General features: G+C 33.7%; 1 protein-coding gene across 12 annotated transcripts in view; it reads right to left on the reverse strand.

Annotated features, from left to right (window-relative positions):
- Positions 1 to 291: 291 nt before the first annotated feature.
- LOC134270947 (phosphatidylinositol-binding clathrin assembly protein LAP-like) overlaps positions 292 to 24,758 on the reverse strand; it is a 32,781-nt gene continuing 8,314 nt past the window's right edge. Inside the window, exons 4-25 of one of the 12 annotated variants that reach the window (XM_062753233.1) lie at positions 24,299 to 24,401; positions 22,432 to 22,471; positions 21,450 to 21,506; positions 20,896 to 21,007; positions 20,413 to 20,519; positions 19,487 to 19,510; positions 17,906 to 17,947; positions 14,820 to 14,908; positions 12,137 to 12,257; positions 11,269 to 11,307; positions 10,392 to 10,662; positions 9,971 to 10,045; positions 7,830 to 8,084; positions 7,755 to 7,790; positions 6,600 to 6,632; positions 6,288 to 6,329; positions 6,052 to 6,096; positions 5,117 to 5,273; positions 4,747 to 4,927; positions 2,839 to 2,883; positions 2,264 to 2,483; positions 292 to 2,025 (exon numbers count right to left, since the gene is read on the reverse strand). In XM_062753233.1, the coding sequence (XP_062609217.1) occupies positions 2,292 to 2,483; positions 2,839 to 2,883; positions 4,747 to 4,927; positions 5,117 to 5,273; positions 6,052 to 6,096; positions 6,288 to 6,329; positions 6,600 to 6,632; positions 7,755 to 7,790; positions 7,830 to 8,084; positions 9,971 to 10,045; positions 10,392 to 10,662; positions 11,269 to 11,307; positions 12,137 to 12,257; positions 14,820 to 14,908; positions 17,906 to 17,947; positions 19,487 to 19,510; positions 20,413 to 20,519; positions 20,896 to 21,007; positions 21,450 to 21,506; positions 22,432 to 22,471; positions 24,299 to 24,401 (2,066 nt within the window). In that variant the 3' untranslated portion in view covers positions 292 to 2,025; positions 2,264 to 2,291. Of the gene's footprint in view, positions 2,026 to 2,263; positions 2,484 to 2,838; positions 2,884 to 4,746; positions 4,928 to 5,116; positions 5,274 to 6,051; positions 6,097 to 6,287; positions 6,330 to 6,599; positions 6,633 to 7,754; positions 8,085 to 8,475; positions 8,530 to 9,970; positions 10,046 to 10,391; positions 10,663 to 11,268; positions 11,308 to 12,136; positions 12,258 to 14,819; positions 14,909 to 17,905; positions 17,948 to 19,486; positions 19,511 to 20,412; positions 20,520 to 20,895; positions 21,008 to 21,449; positions 21,507 to 22,431; positions 22,472 to 24,298; positions 24,402 to 24,758 lie in introns of all 12 variants that reach the window. The other 11 variants (XM_062753244.1, XM_062753217.1, XM_062753221.1 and 8 more) reach the window with 11 other exon arrangements.

A 24,758-nucleotide genomic window follows, 5' to 3' on the forward strand; every position in this document is an offset into this window, starting at 1 on the left:
GCTAGTGTTGGCCACTGTAGTGTATTAATCATGTCTGTAACACTACTAGTATTGTGGCAAGTATAGTCACATAGCGAGCGGCCCTTCTCTGTACCATTTCAAGTTTTTGTCTATACTGCCATTACCTTTAGACGTGTGGACTGCTAAATCTGCTGTATCTACGAACTAGTGGACACTTGTTATACCTTAGGACTCGTTGAACAGGCAGACTTCAATCATACAATGCAGCATTTTAAAAATCCTTTAAAAGAACACATTAAATACCTCCCAACCAAAAAGAGAATGAACAAATTTCCCAGATGCAGAATGAGTTTATTGTGTCTAGAGCAACTACATCTGATCAACAGAAACTTACAGCTCTCTACAAAAGTTCTCACACAGATCTGAACGAAACTTGCTATAGTTCTGTACAAAAGTTCTCAAACAGATCCTAAAATATCACATTTATTATGGCAGCATCGGTCATTTTTCATTTGTCAGAAATAAAGTCAGAATGTTTTCATGCATTGTTTAGACAGAAGTTGTGGTGGAATTTCCACTCACTTGACTTAGTTTTACTTCTTCTGTTACAATTTATTTGCTTGCTTAAGAAATCATGGCCAAATATGTCACAAAAAACTGGAATTCATTATGACAATCTATTTGCTTTAAATTGGATTCGTTTTACTATATTCTAATAAGACATTTTATCTATATTAATTGTAGGGAGTCCACACTACAAATTTCTCCCAGATTTTGACATGGAAATCCAAACTATACATATTAAGAACAGTGGTAATAGCTATAAACCAAATCCAGGATGGCTCTGTGTTTCTGTAGAACATTTGAATTAATCAAGTGTAAGATTTGTGACTGTCTGGAATGTGTCTGGGTTGATGTTCTTTGATACAGGTGTCTGTGCTAATAAACAATCACAGATAATTGAAGTTCTGCATAATGAAGGAACTAGGACCACTAAGGCGCTACCTTAAAACTTGTAAGAGTCCAAACTACATTTGAGGGATCAGAAAACGGCCACAGTCATCTAAAACTGACCATGACCTCTATATTGGAGTGACCAACACATTTTGACATCAATTTAAAATTCACCAACAATTCTCCTAATATTGATATTTACATAAAGTACATTCCACTAAATAATTTTACAACATTGAATAATATGTGTATATATTAATATTATTTTAATGTATTTTGGGCACCATTATACTAAAACTTAACATTAATATTTCCATTTATACCAGTATAACACAGGATAAACATTGCAACAAAAAATGATAACAATGAATTTGTTTAGCACTCACACAATACGAGAGTTTATAACAGAAATGAATGACCATCCATCACTTGTTACAGCTTACTACTTGATTTAAATACATTGTTGTAAACAATCTTCAAACCTAACATGCTGGCTTCATCTAGATCTGCAATCAATTCAGAAACAAACAACCTAAATGTGCAGTAGAAAAGTATGAGGTCATGGCATAAACATAGCCATGGTAACAGTTACCATGCCAACAGAATAAAAGCACAACCATTCTCTCTTTCTCTCCTGACTAACACTTCTGTTGTGTGTGATGCTGACTTCTGGACTACGCAGTAACATTGTAATTATATACACGTGATTTTGACTTGCTGACATGACTGTAACACAATGACGTGATTTGGGTTCTCAGCTCACACTCTCTCAGACACAGGGGATGAGATTAACAAAACCGTTACAATGGCCTCCTCACAATTGCACAACTGAATGACTAGCTGGCCTCTGGTTCTACGAGTTTCTATGTAGTTTACAGTTACTGTAGTACTGGTAGGTCAGAGGTCATGCTACATAATTATGTCCTTGACCTTTCATACAGTATACTGTTTTTGGATAAAGCCATATTTGAGAGCCATTTTTTTCATGTGCATAGATCAGATATGGATTTGAGTAGGAATGTAAAAGTTCATGGTTGCCATGGCAATGATGTATACACTTGTTCCCTGCCCTAATCTGGTTCACAAACACTCACACGACTAAGTCTCTTCCTGAAAAAAAAAAATACACTATGGTAATACTAAATAAGTCTTTCTAGAACTAAAGATAATAAACTGAACACTGTAATGTATGAAAGAAGAAAATTCTGTGCTATGGAAAATTTTCACCATAAATTATTTAACTGTGGAAAGATGACATCTTGTATTATATCTCTACATTACCCTCAAACCACTAATTCTAATGTTCAGTTTGAAGAAACTGACCAGCCCCAATTTTCTTTTTTAATACCTGAATGATGGATATAACATGACAATTTTCATAATGCTCCAAATGGATCCTGATTGGTTTGTGCAGGTGGGCGTGGCTGTGACATCATGGCTCCCATGCCAGGTTGCATTCCGTACATCATCGGTTGCTGCATTCCCATGGGTTGCTGCATCCCCATGCCAGGTTGCATTCCCATCCCTGGTTGCATACCCATTGGTCTAATGCCCATCATACCTGGTTGCTTGAATATTAAATGTGGTAATAGTAAAGTAGTTCATACAAATCATTCAAGATTAATCAAACTCTGATTAAAGGTGAAAATAAAAAGATCAAATAAAAGCAGCAACTGTAAAAAAAAAGTCTTCATCTGAATACTGTAGATGCCCAATATACATATTAGGAATGAATTATTGCATAATTTCAAAAGAATCATCAATAACGAAAAAAAAATTTACTTGCTTTTATTTTTATGGTTCTGAAATCCATGTAAAATCTTTGCATCTATTTTGCAACATTTTGCTTTTGTGATTTGACATTCAAAGGTCACTTTATCAAGTGCTGACATAAAAATAAGGAATCTACAGTTAAGTTCCTACCTGCATCATTGGTTGTACACCATATCCCATAACAGGGGCCATCATCTATAAATATTAAAACCATAAAAACCTTATAGCTATATGTAACTCTGTCAATGTAGTCTAGTCTATCATCTCTTAACATAATACATCAAAACAATTCGTGAGAATTATTTTAGTTAATGACAGAAACTGTTCCTTATCAGCATTTCAGGTTCATTTTGTAAAATTATTTATCTATGTTACAGTGCTTACTACAATAATTCACAAGTTATAGTGTAAAACCATAACACATTATCTACCAAATCAATGCAATCAGAAACAAAAATCTACAAAAACTTAAAGAAAACAAGTGAACAACAGAGGGTTTGAAGGCAAGGCTGGGGGGAAAGAGAGAGAGAGTGGTGTGTCAACCCAAACACTGCTGACCAGTGATGGGACAATAAAAAGCCTATATATCTGATAGGTCTGATGTATTTCTATCTGACTTACGTTTACTTGGCTACAATACCTAACAACTATTTTATACACTGACAATGCACAGGGAAAGGTTCTGTCCTCTCTGGTCATCCTCCACAGGCAAATCTCATTATGGACTACCAACGGCATATACCGTAAATTTGGAATTCTTTACGTCGATTTTATTTTGCGAATTCGGGTCTAAATGGTGTTGATTAATTTTTACGTTTCAAAATTTTGCGAATTACCACTGCTTTGTTTACATTTTTTATTGGTAATTTATTTTTAAGAAAAATATTTTTGCGAATGCAATGAACTCGCAAATTTGCTAAAAATTTATCTACAGCAAAAATTTCCAGATTTACGGTACTCAAAGTAATTTTCACTGATCAGTTAATCAATTAATGGACTAATCAATGTATTGATTGATTGAATTACTGCAGATTGATTTATTGATTGATATTTACATTTGCAAATATCTTTCTTAGATGAACCTATTGAAAAGAAAATACGTTCAATTCTATGTGAATTTCATTTGGGGGTCAGAGGTCATAGCGCGACTGGATTACAGAGCGATGTGATATTTTGACCAAACAACTTCTAGGTTATTGCGCGTCACTACATAGCAATTCGTTGGCCCGTTCGTTTAATAAATACAATTTAACTCAAAATGTATTCGTTTCAAATGTAAATATAAGTAATAAACAACAATGTTAAAAAGTTACTACCGAGAAGCCCTTCGGGCAGATTGATTTATTGAACTTTTTAACATTCTTGTGTATTTCTTAATTGAACTTTCATTAATAAAGTTAAGGTTCATTAATTTATTATGCTAGCAAGTATATGAAAGCTAACAAAATTCTTAAAAAGAAGAGAGCTGTCATTATTGGCCATATTAGCCTGAGAACATAAAGCACACTCTGGTTGCCATGGTGTTGGGACAATATAAAGCAAAGAATCTTCAACCCATTCTGGTTGTCATGGTGACGGAATGTAAAGTGAGGCATCTTCAACCCATTCTGGTTGTCTTTGTGATGTGACAATATAAAGCAAAGAAACTTTAACTCAATTTGTTTGTCATGGTGATAGAACAACAAAAAGCAAGAAATTTGAAACCTACCCCAGTCCAATTATCAGTATTTTATAAAAATTCACATTTCAAAAATTGGAAAAAAAAAATCCATGTAGGCTGGATAAAAATTAACCATAGTGATTTAATTTCATATATGCTTTAAAAGATTTTGAATTTACTAATAATGTCAATTTTGAAGATAAAACATGGCATTTTGACTGAAATAGGACTGAAGCATGTGTTTACAAGATCACCGAGTGCAAAACTCTACAGGGTCAGGTGAAAAAAAATCCCGGGTAACAGAATTCAAACAAGCTGTGATGACAACATGGCAGGCCACAGAATTCAAAGAAGCACCAGTGACAACACGGCAGACCACGAAGTGTCTCAATATTTACCACAGGCTGCTGAGAGTTAACCATGGTAGACTGGTTAGTCAAATTGGGCTGACTATTTACCATGGGTTGACCGTAGCTTGGGGTGGTCCAGGTGGTGGACGATACCCCGGGGGTCACTCCCTGCCAGTTCTGACCCCCCGTCTTCTTCTGCTCACCCTTTGGCTGCCAGTCATGCTGTTGTCTGAAATATAAATGTCCATATGTATATACAGGTAACTCTTGATGACTCGAAATTCGATCTCTCAAGGTTCTTGATCTCTCGAAGTGAGTCTCCAGTCTCAAATTTTTTCCCTATATAACTATGCAAATTAACACTCCGTCTCCTTCTACATGCAGTCCAGATCACGACCTTTGACCTATGTTGACTTACTTTTTGACCTGTGACCCTGAGCCTTTGATATTAAGGTTGCCCGCCAGTTGTGAGAGACTGGAGTCGAGGTCTTTGTTGATGAGTTTTTCATTCCTTGTGTTGTTCACCCCGTCTACAGTGGCTGTTGGTTTTAAGACTTCACCAAAAGCATCAAATCCTACAGCAAGAAGATGACAAAACACTCAAATTAAGCTATACACACAGTGACAATACAAGCAGAAGGATTTGAAATATCAATTTTTATTTCAGTAAAAAAAAAACCACTGTATAAAATTTTTGCATTCACAAAAAATGTAAAATTTTAAGGTAAACTTCAACAAAATATTGTCAATGAACTGTAAACATGTTAAAGAAAGATTTTTTTCCCGAAAAACTTGAGGAAAATACACATATTCCTAATAGGAGCTACTGAAATTGTTTCTCTATAAACCTAGTGATTAAAAACTCTTTAGAAAAATATGTGAATATATAAATATATATGTATACATTTCTACGACGGAATATTTTTACTTACATTAAATTTATAATTAAACACAGGGGTGTGATTGAAATGCATTTTTAAAAATGATGATTTTCATCATTAAATTGATTTTTAATAAAGAAAACATTTTTTTGTAAAATGAGAAAAAAGTCATTTCTATTTTGAAATTTATTTTAGAAATAGAGTTTTCTGATATTAAAAATACATAGGCGCACTTAATTAAATTTATACATTAAATGTAAATTACTGCTCAATAAAGAAGGTTAAAAAATAATCAAAAGTTGTAACTTTCTAACTACTAAAACTGGGCTTTAAAACTATAAGATAAAATATGACTCAAACCTGAAACAAAACTACAAAAGAAAAGAAGGCAACTATATGTAGTAATAAACAACAAAGGATCAAAGAAAACCCAGTGGGTGGAGAAACTGAAATTGACAGCCTGATTGATCACCTGATTGGTCAGTGGAAACAAGGGCGGGGCTTACACGTCCTGGAGCTGTAGAAGGCAACAGAGTCAAGTCAACTCTTGAAGTTAGTAAGCAAACAAATCCAGTTACGAACACTTAAAAAACATTGACTTTTTACTTTCAATTTCACATTTTCTGTGGAAGATGCACTGCATGAGTCAATAATTGTTATCCACTTTGTTATGAAATCAATATATAACACTATAGAATCAGTTGATACCTGAATCTTTAAAGGTAGGAGTCAAGCTTCTGTGCTGGAGGGCTATTGTAAAGCAAAACATTTCAATCTAATTTTAAAATCACTTCAAAACTCAAGTTGATTCACTCTTCGGTGGATGTTAGTATCACAATCAATAGAATAATGAACAATTAAACAAATTAACAACCTGTTCATTTCATAAACAATCAACACAATTAGAAAACACAATGAAAACAGATCAATATTAGTTCCAACAGTATAGCTGCAGTGTCTTATCTGTGTATTATCTGGAGTACACAATTAGTAATTGATTGAATTCTGTTGTGAACTGACCTGGACTAGCAGGCATTGGTGGCCCAGAGTAGACTGAAAGTGGAACCAGATGGATATTTTAATGTCTCTAACACAAGTCTAACAATCACAACAAAGATTTAGGTCACAAACAAACACACACACAACTAACAGAACCAAACTCTCCACACAAAACAACATGTCATCTACAATATAATAACAAGGAAGTTGAAATCATTCTCTTAAGTGAACAAAATTTCAGTGGAAAACAATCAACTCCTTATTTTAGAAATGGAGGGAGATTTAGTCCTCATTTAAAATATTCACTTATCTGCATGGTACTGGGGTCATATCAAGGACATCAATTAATCAAAACTCCATCGAGTTCACTAAATTTTAAATGGAATTGAAAATTAGAAATTATCTTCTTGCAATCTTGGACATGATAAAATAAAACTGAGAGTAAAAGGATAAATTAAATCATTCTTGGTGATAATAAATGCTGAAGTTAAATATTTCAATATTCTGACTTCTTCTGAACACAAAACTTCTAGTTTACATCTATCATACCTGAAATACATATAAGGTCAGAGGTCAAAGCTTATGCAGGGACAAAATGTCAATGTGAAAAACTTGCTCACAAAAACTAGATAAAAGTGCAACAGTGAAATATTAAACTTCTCAAGATCTTAAAAAGTCCTTTCATTCCAAAACATTTCAATAGAATATTAATATAACAAAATATTTCACATATGCTGCAGCTGCAATTATTTTCTGTTGAGAAATCATTTGACCCTATCTATCTCAGGGTCATTAACAAAGAAATAAAGTGTACCACTAGAAATTTATCACTCAGTGAAACAGAAGACATCCAGCTGTGCTTATAAATCGAAATAAAGAAGGAAATAAAAGATTATATCAAACTCTACAGAAAAAATCAGAAAAACATCCATAAAATGTTTCTCTACACTAAATCACAATACTAAAACTCAGATACAGGGACTAAAAAGAAAGTGAAACCAGAGATAATTCTGACTACCATGTGCCTACAAAACAAAAGGAACTGTCCTAAACACCCACTGACAGAACCTCCCCCATACCACAAGTCATAAGTTCTATCCAGAAATTAAAACTGATAACAACAGACTTGACAGTGTGACTGTAGACTGAGTGGTATGGAGGAGGAATCGAGTAAACCTGAGGTGGTTCCCATCGCCGTGGCTCCTGCACCACCTACAGAACTGATGTTTCCAATGGTAGGACTGGGACCACCTACAGAACCGATGTTTCCAATGGTAGGACTGGGACAACCAGCTCCCTGGACGTTTGTTCCTCTCCCAAAGGAAGCGAGGCCTGCTACGTCAGAACTCCCAAAGGAGGACAACAGAGATGTGTTGTCTTCTACAGCGCAATCCACACTAAAGATCCCCCCGGACGCCAGCCCGCTATTGGTGGTTACCGTCGACAACTGGGAGGTGGGCTTAAGGGGATCTAGAGATTCTAGAGTGTCCTCTTGAGACAGCAGGTCTGGCAGTGTGAACAAACAAAACAATGTAGAGTTATCTCCCTTATGCATACAAAATGTCAGTTACTTCCCTTATATATCTGACCTTCTGCTCTAATAATGTTGTTTAAAATCAAGATACAAGACTTCAGAAAGCACAATAAGCTTGTATAATCAAGAAGCCATTTATAAGGTGAGGTCATGACTTTCTGGAAATACATGTTCTTCAATTGTTTATTGTAAATTTAATATCACAAGTATATGATTTTGAACTAGTTTAGATTTTGACCTAGTTTAGTGTAAAAGAGAGAGCTTTGAAGGTTGTTTTTTTGTGTTGCATAATTTGCTACAGTGCAGTTTGTATATAGCAGTAGCTGGTTACATTTCTACAGTACACTCTATCTATAACAGTACCTGGTTTTTGTGGAGTCTGGGGCACTAAGAGACCCGTGGCATCGGTTAGTTGGCCTACAGACAGACAGTAAATAAAACATGCAGTTAGAGACAGTTAGGAATTAATCGCACACCCCCTCCATGCCATTGTTCTTCAATTTCTATTTTTCCTCAATCAAAAATTAAAATAGTAGAAGAAAATTATTTTAATCTCAAACACTGTTGGTTCAAACAAAGGTGTTTTTTTTTTTAATTTCATATTTTTGTTCAAGATTGCTTAAATTCTGTTTCATTATCATTGAATGTACACATTTATCACAATGGCATGGGGATTTGGTATGCATGCAATAAATAGATAAGCTTTGTTAGTATATTTTATAATTGTGCAACCAAACAATCAAAGGGAAAAAAACTGAAAAAGTATACAACATGAAATCATTTAAACTGAAGCAATGGATCTCATGTACTGTAAATCACTTTTTATTCGCGAGAACTTTATTTTCGCGTAATTAGGTAATTTCATTCTCTCGAATAATAGAATTTCGTTAGATTATATAGAGCAATGAGCACAATTCGTGAAAATTTTATCTCGCTAATAAAGAAACAATGACTAGCTCGCGAAAATAAGGTGTCACGAAAATTAAGTGATCTACAGTATGTAAAACCTTCTGTAAATTACTACAAAATCAGACTGATTATACAACATCTAGTAAATAAATCCAATTTTCTGTGTCCTCTAATCTCAAAATAACAATTTTCCCTGTATTATAATCTTCTAATCCAACTTTCCCTGTAATATAACATACCTTTACAGGTTTTTTTTTTTAACAATGGGATGTAGTCAGGTCTACTAATTGTTGATATTAAATAAGTTTCTGAACCCAATCTCAATGCAAGATAGGATTCATTTTCCCTATTAGAGTGTGGTACTGTTTTTCCAAATGGACATTTACAGCAATAAAGTCGTCTTCAGAACACAAGAAATCCAAAATGTTTTGAGGTTTTATCATGTTTATAGTTTCTGACTTCCTTATCCTCCATCCCCTCCTGAGTTGAAGATTTTCCCAGTTTCAGTGCTGTGAAACCTTCACTGCTCTTAACTTAAAATGTTCCATATTTTTGAGATTCAAGGCAACCTAATACGGCAGAATCCTTGAGGGATCTTCAAACAAGTTCTATTTACAAAATCATGCAGGAGACCAGCCACAAAAGGAAGCTGGATCACTTGATACTGTATATATAACATGGAGAACTAATTTATTCAATTGGCCCTAAGTCACTACAAGCCTAAACATTCAACACGTACAAATAACAACAGACAGATATTACCAAACAAAGAAGTGTTAAGATATTATATTTAAAAAAAAATGGTAAATACTTCTCTAAAAAAAAAAATCCCATTCCAAACTATTTAGCAGTGTGAGGTGTTATACACAGAAACAAAACAAGAAAACTGTCGTTAGCATTGTGTTGTTAATGACCACCAAGACTGAGCATGCTCAAAGGACTACCATACCCGTAGATGTGGTGGTGGATTGGTTTGGGAACACTTTCTCAAAATCGGCATCGGACGTGAACAAACCACTCGTAGCTAGCAAGGAACAAAGTCATCAGAATTAACCAATCAACACAAAGTCATTAGAATTAACCAATCAAAACCAGCTACCGACAACTCTATATTAGAGACTTGTTTTAATTTAATTAATCAATAAGTAAATCTTAAATGAAATAAAGGATGGGAAATTCATGCTCCGAGTGTGATACAGTACAACATGCTCTTGGGATAAAGGTTTATAAAGCTGGATCTTGTCCTTTTTGATGCAATAAGAAGAAAAAAACTTTGTGATATCAATTTGTTAGACAGCATAGGATGAGAGCGAGAACTCTGCCTATGGGAATCCCTTACATTTCTGAATGTGACCTCTCAGTGACCTTACCAGGAATGCTGGGATTCGGTGTATTATTCCACTGGGCAAAGGAGTTGGGTTGACTCATGGCTTGTGTCGCCGTCTGCATGGCCATGACGTTCTGTACGTTCTGAACAAAAGGGTTCCCCGTGAGACTGAGTAGGTCGTCGCTGGCTGAGGGGGGCTGGGCCGACTTAGAGGGGGACCCCAGCAGATCACTGGTCCCGTTCTGTGTCTGGGTGGTGAATGGGTTATTGGAGGGGGTCTGCGGAGACTGCCCTAGCTCCTTTAGTCTCTGCTCCTACAGGAAATAATAATACACCATGATCACAAAACTGATATCAGAATACTATCGTCTTTTACATTATACTGGTGTCAATTTGACATAAAGTGAGACACATTACAGTTAATTTATTTTTTCTACATATTATTCAAAACATTGAAAATGAATCCTATAAAACTTTACTGTAATTCTTAAAATTAGATTAAATCAATATGATTAAGTACAACATGCACAGTTCACAACAGATACACGTGTAGAGTAGGTCCTTACCTGCCTGATTGTTACACTAACTCGACTACAGCACTACACAGGTGTCTAAATCTATCACTCATATCACACTAAATTCTACTGCAGTTTCCAGCAGAATGGAGAAATTACCATAGAACATTGAAGCACAAAACTACTGCTATCTTCTGATATTCTTTAGTAATTCTAATTCTATTATTTTCACTTTTCCATTCCTCGAAAAGAAAACTTAATTCAATTTCAATCTTTCTAAACCAGAAGACCAACAAACCGCTTCACATTATCTAAACAGCTGATGAGAAGACCCCTTGCTTGATATTCTGATCAGCTGTTGAGAGGACCCCTTTTGTGTCCCTTGTCTTAAACAGGAAGTATTACCTTAATTGGAGAGTCAGCAGTGCTCTTGCCAAGCTGTTCCTTCTGAAGGAGTGGATAAGAAAGAGAAAAAAGACATCAGCATAACAACATGCACACTACAGCAATCAGTCAGGGAAGCCACTGACCAATCAAATGCAACAAGGATCATCAGTAACCAATCAAATATAGGTATAGGCTGGCTACTAACCAATCAAACCAAAGGAAGCAATTCAAATTCATTAAATATATCATAATTAAATAATATAATTATTTATTTATATTTGACTGTAATGAGATTGGTTTGACTGGAAAGTGTTTCACTAGCTTTTCCGACAAGATTCCTTTAACTGGAAAAAAAACACAAAGCAGAGACATATATTGGAAACTGTCTTCCATGTTAAATAAATTTCTGTTCACTTTCATGTTCCAGTGTTTAATGATATCAGCCTGCTTTGGTTTTATTTTCCATAATTAACATAATCTAGCTGGTAATTTTTGTATATCATAAATAATAATATCTAGTATGCTTTCTGTTTCAATTAATCAAGCTTTATACATGCAAAAAAATTTAATAAAAAAAATTATCCCCCCCCCCCCCAAAAAAAAGAAAAAATACGAGTATGAACTATTAGCCAACAAAAACAGATTAAAATATACACAATCATATCAACAACAAAAAGTTAAGAGTTAGTTGTATCACATTCTTTTAAATTAAATTTTGATGCGATGAATTCCAACCCACTGATATTTGTATTAACTTTAGTTTTGTAAGGAATTAATAAAAACAACAGATTTTGAAATAATGAAACAAAGAAAATAGACAAAATGCACTGATAACTTTTGGCAACTAGCAAAACAACAAGCCGTAGCTATAGGAGGAGTTGTCTACCTTGAGCTGTTGGAGGCGGGCGTTTTCCTCGTCCAGGATTCGCTGACGTTCCTCCTCCGAGACATTTATTGTTGGTGTGTTATTAGAAATTGTGCTAATTGCTGCTGCAAAACCCACCGGCCTACAAATTTAATCATTTCTCATGTACTCTCACTGTATTATTGGAATATTTGTATTACAGGTCAATTAGGTATGCAACCAGCTATATTTTGTGCAAGAGCCCCAAGTTTAATCTATGGGGGAAAAATTATGATATTTAAATCTTAATTGGCAAAGAAAGAAAGAATTTGACTTTCCTTCCATTAGAGAAATGAACAAAATGTAGTTCCAAATCACTCACTGAGTTATTATACTGCAAAATGGTCCACAAAATGAAACATCAATAGTTACTGTGTATGAAGACAGAAAGGACATTAACTTGTTCTTAGTGCCAGATTTCAGGAAATAAAAACAGCCACTTCCCAGTGCTAGAGTTTATTTACATCATTAAATAGTTGAGTGAGGGTTACACTGTTATAAAGAGGAAGAAGACAGTCACGTCTTTTTTTTCCATAAAACTTCAGAACTCAAATGACTTGGTCCAAACAGCTGGCTAATGCTAATACTGTAAATCACGTTTTATTCGCGAGAACTTTATTTTTGCGTAATTACGCGAGACAATGAGCTCGCGAAAATTTCATTCTCGCGTTTAAAAGTATTCCCTACAATTATATAGAGAAAAAAACAACAATTCGTGAAAATTATATCTCGCTAATAAAGAGTCAATGACTATCTCGCGAAAATAAGGTGTTGCGAAAATTTAGTGTTCTACAGTACACTACTTGAGGATATTTTCATAATAATTAGAAAATGTTTCTTCCTTTTTTTTGAATTTTGCCATGCATTTCAAAGCATTGCCATCTCCCCTCCCCTAACCCAATCCCTTTGATGTTGTACTGGAGTGCATGAACAGATTGCACATTAACTTGTTGGTTTGGAACCCTGTATTCTGATATAATTCTGAAATGATCCAAACATTTTTTGGGAAATTACTATCTCCTACTCAATCATTTCTCCTTGAAAGATACAATGTCTTTCAATTGTATGAATCTGGAGATGCATTTAGAAAATTTGATAATGATGATCCATGAAAACAGATATAGAACACCTAAGTTAATAAGGTTACTACGCAATTGACAAAGAAGGATAACTCCACACACAGTATAAGACACAGCAGAAATTGCCTCCCCTTCTGATTTCAGTTATCAATCACAAATCATACTTACGCTGGTAAGGAAACACTGTAACAGATAGCATTTACAATCTAAAGGAACGGATCTAAAGGAACGGACAGAAACTGTAACAGATAGCATTACAAACTAACTTAAAAGGAACAGACAGAACGAGGGCAGTTTGGCTGAGCTCAGATTGGAAATTATTGAACTGAATGCCAGGAAAATCATTGTTTACAATCTGTTTGCCATCTGATTTTTTAAATCTATTTAAAACAGTCTAGACTGGAACATTGCATCATCTACCATCTCTTTACAATTTTGTTTTAAACTTGATTTTTTATAAATGATCTTTTGGGGAGTTATATACAATTTACAGGGAATTCATATAATTTTTTAGCAGAAAAAAATCATTTTAAATTCACCCTGTCATAGTTCTGTTTAAGAAATTATTATGCTGTGTTCTTTGAATTTTAAAGAACTATATGCGGTATATTGCATATGTTTGCCCCCACAAAAATCAAATTTTGAAAACTTCCTGAAATGTGCTGAATTCAATAAATTGTACGAGAAATATAAGTTAACAGGAAATATTATAGTTCCAGAGCAGTGTATTCACAATTTCTGTTTTTATTAAAACTCCGATTTTATATCCTTTTTCAGAAAGAGGACAAAATGGACAAAATTTCAACAATTTCTTTAGAACCTAGCGCATGTGTGTTAGGACAATATTGACATATTTTGATATTATCATTCTACACATTATATCAAAATATTATGTGAACACACATCTTTTAAAATATCAGTTATATACATTTTTTACAAAATTCATAAAAAACTGAAATTTTTTATTGACGTCATTATGTACATAAAATCATTACTTATGAAATTATTCAGTGCTTTGAAGTCATATTCCCCTGTTTAAGGACTTAATTAAATATTACTCCATCAAAGTTTGATTTTGGGGGGCAAATGTTGGTTAATACCGCATATAGTTCTTTGCCCAATCATTAAGAGAGGGCTAAAATAAAATGGGGGCAAACATTTCCCTCCATACAATAATTCCTTATATCCCTTGAGTGCAAAATATATGAGCCACAGGGAAGAAAATTTTTGATGACTTTGAGAAGCTTTGCAATAGACACATTTATAAAACATCTACAATACAGTGGTAATTATCTCTATGATACCGTATAAGTGGAAATTTTAGCGAAACACAAATTTAGCGATTTTGTCTTTAAAAATATTTTATTCTTAGGAAGAAGTATTTTTAGCAATATCAAAAATCTCACTAAAGAGGCCGTTACAATTAAAACGCCGTTAATTTTTAGCGATATTCAATTTTAGTGATCTCAGCACCCTCGCTTATTATGCCAAAATTAAATCCTCGCTAAAAATTCTGCTTATGCGGTATTTAGTAATAAGAGAACCTTATAAGAATTTGTCCTACTTGAGATGACTGTGATACTTACTTGGAGCCGCTGACTGGAGTTGTCACCCCTTTTTTTCCTTCTAGTGACTGGTAATGCTGCTCTAAGGCATCAAGGAGACTGGAGGGGGCCTGAATCATTAACATAAACTAATTAATTAATTAACCTGCAGTCACAGAGAAATTCAAACACAATCAAGTTGAGAGCTAAGATTTATCAATATGATACCCAATTCAAAATAACCCAGTTTATCACTTGTTTGCATGTTGAACTTTTTTCACTGCTTGGTGATAATATGTATGCAATCACAGTAAAAGCAATATTTTTTTTATTTGCTTATATTTGTTACTTAGAAAGAATAAAGTCATAAAGCTTGCATGCCATGATCAAAACGCCATGTTCATTTTAATGTAAGCTTGAATAACAGAAACAAAGATGCCAAGAACACGAAGTAAATGAACATTTACAATTTGTCTTCAGAATTTTATAGCTTTGTAAGATAAAATTACATGAAATTCTTTTAACAAATTCTGTTTTTCATCCTATAAAGTTGAATTGAGTGTGGACTGCTACCTTCACCACATCAGCACTAGCCTATGAACAGCCTAGCTCCTATGAGGTCACGAGGTCAACTTCTAACTTGTTTGTATTAGCCAATTTTAATATCAGTGTTACCTAGATATTTCATTTTAATTTGTGGGGCACCATTTTATTTTTAAATAAATTTAATCCTATACCTATAAATATTTCTCAAAGTTTTAAAGGGGTACCCACAATAGCCTTAATAATTGAACCTCCAATCAAAATATAGATTCCATGTTGGACTACTACAGAAACATTAGTTTACATGAAATCAAGCTAGATAAGATTTTTAGCAATTTAATTAATACCTTCATGAAATTGAAACAAATATACAAAAATAACTGGATGCCTAAGCCCTTTTAAAAATATTTACAAGTATTGGTATGATTGACTAATTAATATTTAATTGATATAAATCACGTTAATGATTCGGTGTCAGTGACATTGTCATGCTACCTAGCAGTAAAGTAAACATTGCTGCAAACGCTTCTTAGAATAAGATCTAGAGAAAGACATTTGAGTATTTCAGATAATCGTAAATCTGACCTGAGTTTCCTGAAATACAAAAAACAGGGTGTTATAAAAAAACAAAGACACAATTAACAGATTAATGACAGATATTCATACCATGCCTGTCCCTACACATCATCAAAAAACAAAATGTGCTGGTGATAAAACTGATGATGATCATAAAATGTATGTTTTGTTTTTTTGAAGATTATATCCTGGAATCTGACTTTGGCCTCTAAATTACAGAATCTGATGCCCCTTTATGATTATTAAGATTATTGTATACACTTACAGAAACACCCCTCCCCCTTCCTCTCCCCAATCTAACCTAATCACTATCAGAGATAAACAGGGTTAGTCACTGTTATTATACGTCTACTGATTTTTCCCTATATAAAATTAAGTGATTAGATCTGAACTATTACCTAGAAATCACTTTGAATCAGCTAATCCCCATGTGTTAGTTTTTTTGAGCTAATCCCTAGGCCGAAAGCTAGTAATGCTAATTAACGTTTACAGATTTTGATTGTGACGTCATAATAGAGCTATGCAAAAACACAATGCTTCGTGACGTAATTCATATAACAATACACAACAAAATAAGACGTAAACAACAAAATGCAATGACTGCATTAGAATTAGGGAATAACTGTCTTCTAATTTGGTATTTGCAAGGAATAATGATTAGTTAATCTGTAAATAATTTTTTTAAATAGGTGATCTTTACAATTTACATTTGTATCGGTATAATAAAACAGTTGAAGTATATCGTTGAGGGAGTTAGCAAGATTCCAGTTCCCCTCGACCAGGACTATTTCCCTCAGTGCGTTGCGCCCCGGGAAATAGTCCTGGTCATAGGGAACTGGAATCTTGTTAACTCCCTTAATGATATACTTTAACTGTATATTGTTTACATGACTTGGTACACATCTGATAGCCCCCTTCCTCTGCCTATACGTAACCTAATCACTATCACAGGCAGACAGGGTTAGTTTATTACATGACTATGACTGGGTACACATCGGAGAAATAATGGTGCTGTAATAGAATGGTTAGATATGAGAGTGGTGTTAGACTGCAGGGCATGGGACACTGTATGAACATGATCTGAAAACAATGTTAAAAATAATGATTATGTCAGGATACGTTCCCATGGTGGAGGAGTCAGTTTGTGACAGAGATTTAAGAGTTGAGGTGATTAAGATGAAACACAGTTTCTCGTTCACAGTTCGAACCATGACAGAGTTTTATGATTTGAGGTGATTTAGTGGAACCATTAAATAGACACTGTTTCTCAGTCACAATTCATACATGCCTGGCCTACATACACAAGCCTTAATGTTGTAGTGAGAATCTACATTAATCACTTACAGAGTTGTTCCTCAAACCCTACCGAGGAAAGAAACAGAGCTATAGACTGACACTGACAGACAGACAAAGAGAGTTTGTCACTCACTAAAAGTAGGTCAATGAATTTCCCAAATCAAGATCCTTACAACAAGGCTTGAGTTATACCAAAAAAATTTTTCTGGAGTTATGGCAAAATCATTATTTTTTTATTGCCAGGTTATAATTATTAATTCTGGAATTCTCTTCTGTTCTTCCCTACACTGTAAAAATAAACATCCACCCGGGCGTTTAGGACATTTTCAATAAACATAACACAAGTCATGTAACTTTGATTTTTCCAACTTTTACAATATTTTAAGCTATTGAAATACAGTGGTACCATCTTCTTCTTCCTTTAAGTGGTGTTTTAGATAATAAATTATATAAAATCGAAATGAAACTTTCAATATTTATGAAATATTCATGAAAAAACAATTAAAATGATAATGAATTGCTTTTTTCATGTTGCTTGTTTTTTTCAAAAAAAAACTCTTTGTAATAAGCTTGAAATAAATCTACAGATAATGCAATATTTCTAAAATTGAAACATTTCAGCTTTCCTTTCAGTCTCCCTATACTACAGACATTGCTATGTTTCTATACATGGCATTTTGATCACATTTTACCTGTTTTCACCTGAGACTCACCTTAGCCAGGTCTGGTATGTCACTTTTGTCAATACCCACACTCTAAAAATAGACAGAACAAATTTAGCAACAATACATAAAGCAAAGCTTTAAACATTAATATATAGTTGAATAGATCCTCTGTTTATCAATCCTTGTAGTAAATTTTTGAACACTTCAAAATAATCCAAGAGTGGCATGCATCAAATAACAGAAAATTTAGGTACACTTTGAAAGAAGACACAAATAAAAACTGTTGATTTATAACTAGAGAGAAGTGTTTGAAGAATGTTCTGAGAAAAAGAAATAATGACCATGCCTCTCCTTCATTGTAACCCTCCACTTCCCACAAATTATATCACACATTTATTACTTTCTTAAAATTAATGTAAAACAGTAAAAACATCAGACAAAGCAGTGTGGACAAAGCAGTGTGGTACATCAGTATGATCAGTGCATGTTGTATTGTTTGTACTTAGGCCGTCCTTAAAAAATTGTTTGTTTGGAATTGCCGCCTGAAGGGTTTCAGACACAGGAGGGAGGGAGGGAAATTTTTTTTTTTTATTTTAAATTTTTGATAAAACACAGTCAGACAAGTGGTACATCAGTATGATCAGTGCATGTTGTATTTTTTGATCAATAAAATTTTTTGAGGAGGGGGCATTTCAATGAGGCGGGAGGCAATTCCAAACAAACTATAATTTTATTTTGGCCTTATTCCCCCTCCTACTGACAAAGTCTTACTGACACAGCCAGACAAGTGGTACATCAGTATGATCAGTGCATGTTGTATTGTTTATAACATAACTCTCTCACCATGATAATCACCTCTTCACATGGTTTTACCTCTACAAACTACCCCCTCCCCTCCCCAATTTTCCATGACTTTGACTTTTTCAACAACTTTCAGCATCTTCTTCTTCACTCCATAAGACTCTCTCTAACTTGATTATTAGCAGTAAGCTATAAACCCTGTCAATATTTTATTCCTAACAGAACACTGCTCCCACCATCCCCTCCCCAAAATATATCCTTCTGACATAGTTCATGTAGTTGGTACCCTTTTGAATAATGTCTTCACCCCAATCCCCAAATGTTCCTGTCAATTTCTTCCTGCATTATCAACAAATTTAAATACTGAATACAGGGTTATTTTCGTCTTTTCAAATTTGGAAACAAGTTTGTCTCGTGTTAAGTTTGCCCAAAAAATTTTTGATTAAGATATAATACTGTGTAATTTGAATTTGCCCTGTTTTAAATTCCAACAAGGGTGAAAGGGGCAAAAATAAAATAGGGGTGAAAATGTCCCTGTATACAGTATTCAAGTTGTAACATAGACACACTTTCTGAATATTCCTATGTTAAATAATTCCTATTAATTATTGGTGATGAGTGTTCTTCTTTACTGTGTTTGTCATGCAGTTAAGATGTCCAGGAGTGTAATACATTATAAAGCTTGTGACTCAAAAGTCACCAGAAATCATACAGAAATGATGAACGTCCAATACTTCTGATTATATATAACTAATGGCTCTGCTAACCGCATACAAAATGAACAAAGAAAAAAGCAAACATGAAGTTGCTATGGCAACTAAAAACTACCTGATGGGGATTTTTTGAAGCATTCTGTGAAAAAGTAAATTTCATAAAAGCAAATCCTATTTTAAATATTAAATAAACAAAACCAAACAAATAAATAAATGGCTGGGCGGATCACCATACAACACAGACTTGTTGTATACGACCTTTCCATATTTAGATTCCATAGCCTACAGTCAAGTGAAATTAAAAAAAAATTATATTTGACTTTCATCGAAAAAATAATAAAAAAAAAAAAACTTAGGTCAGAAGGAAAGAAGAAAGATACCGAATAATAACTGTAAATAAAATTTACAGGAAGAAAATGTGTGGTAATTGGAAATCAATAATTTACTACTTATCAGGTTTAATCAATGTTTTAAATCTTAATTGGTAAAATCAAGTAGACTGATACATGAAATGCAAACCATATTTTTCTTTGCATCCACAAGAATTAGAATTAATTCACACAAAAATTAGACAAATCCATAAACATGATAAAATGTACTGACTTTTTAAAAATTTATATAAACACAGAAAGTCTTGAATTTTCAACTTTACCCTGAACGAGAGTATTAGTATGGCAAATATTAAATTTCAAGATACATTTTACCATTTACAGTAAAACTAATAGGGAACAGGCTTATGATAAATTGACTCTTATATCGAGGAGATTTTCAATCACTTAGAATTTAAAATATCTTGAACACTTTATGGATATGATAAATTACAGTGAAAATTTAGAAGAAAAGTTGTCCTTCCTTGGTACTTCTTTTTAAGTGTGTTTTATTGTGTAGTGATTCACTGTGAATCTTACGAAATTTTTCTGTCATTTTAGACTAGAGGTTTCAGTGTCACATTTCTGACAAAGGAACAGACATCTAGCTACAGCCTCCTACCCTTACTGCAGTAGTAACAAACGATAACAAATAAAATGAATTTAGACTTACTTCCGCCGTTTTCAAGAATTCCGATACTTTATCCATCCGCACTAAAAATCTCTTGTATATCTCGAGAGCGTCTTTGCACTGCTTTTTATTCATATCAAAGTATTTTTCTGAAATACAAAGCACAATTTTTTCCCTTAGTTAAATGTACATATCTACCTATTGGCTGGCTAAAACATTTGTTTGTAGAATTTCTCAAATATACAATACCGGTAATATACACATACCGTAGTAATTACAAATAGCAACATAAATTGTGGTATTAGTAATATTAGAATTGAATCCTTAAAGAAACTATTACAACAAAAACACATCCTGTGCCCTCACTAATAAAAATTAAATTGAAAATTTTACGGTAAAACGAGACACAAAAATATAAGACACAAAAACATTTTTTTTTCCTATAAGAAACAAACTTTAAATTATTGCAAATTCTCGTAGATCAAAAGTCCCGTAGGAACACAATAAATTAACAATATTCCCTACCTAATAAATTAATGATGCCGTCATTATAACAAGCAAACAATCTTATCAGGTCTTTAAACATCAGAAGAAAACAGGCGTTGATCACACCATTGGTAAGCTCATTTGGAGCACACTGTAAGACAAAGACAATACATACATGTATATAATCTTAACATAGGAATCATCAAAATAATACAGAATTATCCTCTCTGCCTAAGATTCATTACCACTCTGGTCACTTGTATAAAACTATGCTTTAATGAATATGATTTTCTGATTAAAATCTTTAAAATATACATGGTATTGAAATGCAATTTTAGCATGGTACATGTACAGTATGTTGCTTAACTGAAAGAAATTTCCTTTTAATTTGAAAATTTCTATAGGGATTATTAGTTGTTTATCCCATTGTGAGTTGTCTTTCTTGTCCAGAGGTCAATGAACCTTAAAATTTGATACAATGAAATATTACAGAAATACCATGCTAAATCAATAAAAATATGACACGAAATATGACAGAATTATCAATTGAAAGTATCACTACATCAAATACGACAGATTTACAGTTTACTTACATCAAATTCTAACAGTGAGTCTAACTGCTTCTGAAGCGCTGGTAAGGTCTTTAAAAGCTACAAAATAGATACATCAATTAAAACAACACATCTTTAGTATTTTTGAAGTTGTCTATTTGGTCTTCCTGGTGCCTCAACCAATGTTGTTAAATTTGAAGGATATGTTGGTCCCACATTATTTCCAGATATTGAGGTTTGACTGTATATTAAGGTTCTCTTTACTGTTTGCTTGTAAGTTGTTGTTCTATAAATGGCATTAAAATTATACATGTACAGTCAACTTTAACCCATTAACCTTAATGAGCTACTACACTCTCAGCTATTCATCAGTCTCATTATTCAACACCAATTTCAATTATAAAATAAAATTTAAAGCATTCTGCCCTCAAGTTTCATTCATTAAAAATAAAAAAAAAATGCACAAACTGTATTCAAATAACTAAAGATGTATTGTACAGAAAAATTCAATTTAATGGGTTTTAGGCACTCTTAAAACAACCTTAGTCCTATACGTTTTTTTTTTAGGGCACCCATCATGACAACATCATTAAAAAGACAAATGTTTTTAATAATGTAAATCACTTTTTATTCGCGTAATTAATCATGACGGTGTGTCACAAAAATTAAATTCTTGTGTGTAATAGCATTGTGTGTAAGATTATATAAGCAATAACCACAATTGTGTGAAAATTTGTCTCGCTAATCAAGACTCAATGACTATCTCGCGAAAATAAGGTGTCGCGAAAATTAAGTGATCTACAGTATTTAAAGTAAGATATTACATTTCAAAGTCACTTTTTTACCTTTCATCACCTCAAAAAAGGCAGAAATGCAAAGCTTATCATTCTGAATTTGTAATAACAAGTTACCGCTCCCACCAAACACTCTATAATCATGACCATGTCTATAATCATGAACTTGTCTGTAAACACGAACTTGTGTGTAATCATTCTATAATCAGGACCTTGTGTGTAACTCTTACCTTATCTGCATTCATTGTCCTCAATAATCCATCATCCTTGCTGAAAAATACAAAGAGAGGTTAAGAACTTTATAAGAAGGTTCTGTTTGTAAATACTCATTCATCAAGCTCAGCTATGCCAAAAACAAAAGAAAATAACGCAGTAAAATTGTTAATAGAAAAATCACTTTACTGAATCTACTGAATGCTAATGTCTCAGAGGTAAGTATTTTTTTGTTTTTTGGGATTTTTTTTGCAAGCATAATCATACAAATGTAGTAATGATCTATATATGTTGCTAGGGATAATCATGATAATCAAAAGTTTTCTGTCACCCGGTATACAGAGATTATCTCAATTCTTCCACTTCCATTTCATATACACTATCTTACAATCTTGTGAATTGGTATTTCCTCATTTCCGAGGAAAAATTTTATCTGAGAGCTATCATTTCGTCCCAGATAATGTGAACTGGACTGACAAAAAAGTAAATAATAATGGTAGAAATTCAATCAACACACGGCAGATATAGGCAAGACACAAAATGAAGAGAAACACCCACCCACACTTAGCCAAAGGGGGGATGTTAGAGCCAGGGGGAAGGGGATTTAGAGCCAAAGAGCAAAGAGGAGGAAAAAGCTTCTAATGCAACTTCTCTGGTTTAATTAGCTAGTTGCTCCATTGAACTGAGGGGTGTGTGTGTTTGTTCAAATTTTTCCAATTCAAATCTCTCTTTTTATGACCATGAACATTATTTTTTATATATTACCCCTTAAAGATATTCAAGGCTCTTCGAAAGCTAAATTAGAATTCCTGTAACTGTTTGACTTCCCTTTAACCAATCATTTTTGCTACATGAAAATTAGGTTAATACTAATCTGGTTTCCATATTAAAGATTAAAAAAATTGGAACAGATATCGGCAAACAGACAGACACACAATCGTTATTGTATCAATATTGCAGGAGAGGCTCTGATCGGGAAACTGCTCATCTGCTTCTTACGTCGGTTACAGTGCAGAAAATTCAGCTAGTGCTCTGTGTAACAGTGGTAGATTAGAGGCCACAGTAGTTTATTGATCACCCCTACATCAATATTTCTATATGAAGTGTAAACACAGTAGATGCTGTGGTGTAACTTTTCTGTTCCTTATCCCGCTGTCGACGAGCCAACACTAGATACCCCTGCTTGATTCTGACAGAGTTCTGCTTTGTTCTAGTATAGAACATTACGACTTTTTCAAATCAATAAAACTACTCCCTCAATTCCACAAATGACCTCCTAAGATGCTGTATTCCTGTCAGGCAGATTTCATTGATCATCTCTCTTTCTGGTTGGCTGACAGTGTGTGCTTTATTCCAATAGTTGCCATTATCATGACCTAGACCCCCAGAGTTTTCTATGCATGCAGATATATCAGGTTACTTCACATACAGAGCAAATTTTGGATGATTATTTACATCTATGAAATCAATATTTTATCATCTTTTAAAAGAATATGAATTGTATTCTCGAGATTTATTGTATATATTGGTATGGGACATCAATAAAGTAATTTTGCTTTAATCAGAGCACAGCATTATTTTTAAGGTATAAATTAAGAGTACTAATCCTAAATGACATTATTGGGGGGGGGGGGGGGGGGGGGGGGGGGGGGGGGGGGGGGGGGGGGGGGATGTTTATAAGTATAGGTGGGTTTTTCTCACTAACCCTCTTTTGACATTATTGAGGTGGGGAGGTGGGCGTGGCATGTTTATAATGGGGGGAGGGAGTTATATGGGTGGGTTTTTCCCATTTACCTTCTTTTGACTTTATTTATGGAGAAACATGTCTATAATGTAGGAATTACTTTGTCACTTACCCTCTTTTGACATTACTTTGTCACTTACCCTCTTTTGACTTTGCAGAAATCAAAGGCCATTTGACGATAGGAGACAGCTTTCTCATTTAAATATTTGGAATACCTTCTTATGAACGTTGACATGTCATACCCTGAAAAGAGACACTGTCAGTTCAACAAAAAGTCATGACACAAGTACCAATCTCAAATCATACAAACTTATACAAAACTGACACGGCGATCCTACAAACATGATAAGTTTTAGGTCTACCATAAATATTACATGATACACAATGAAATCTGTCCACCAACACACCCAAAACTACAGTAGTAACTTTTCATAGGGTAACTTTTGAAGAATTTTTCAGTCAAAATCTAGCCTTCAATCTCAGGAAGATTTTATTAAAGCTTTGGATTGATAAGGCCAAAAATAAAATTAGCTTTGTTTGGCATTGCCGGCTGACTTTTTTAGAATTTTTCCAACAAAATCTAATTTTTTTTCCTTCTAA

Source organism: Saccostrea cucullata, unplaced genomic scaffold (genome assembly GCF_032062105.1).
Source record: "Saccostrea cucullata isolate Sc308-1 unplaced genomic scaffold, CSIRO_AGI_Scuc_v1 ctg1632, whole genome shotgun sequence".
In the NCBI taxonomy this organism is placed as follows: domain Eukaryota; kingdom Metazoa; phylum Mollusca; class Bivalvia; order Ostreida; family Ostreidae; genus Saccostrea; species Saccostrea cuccullata.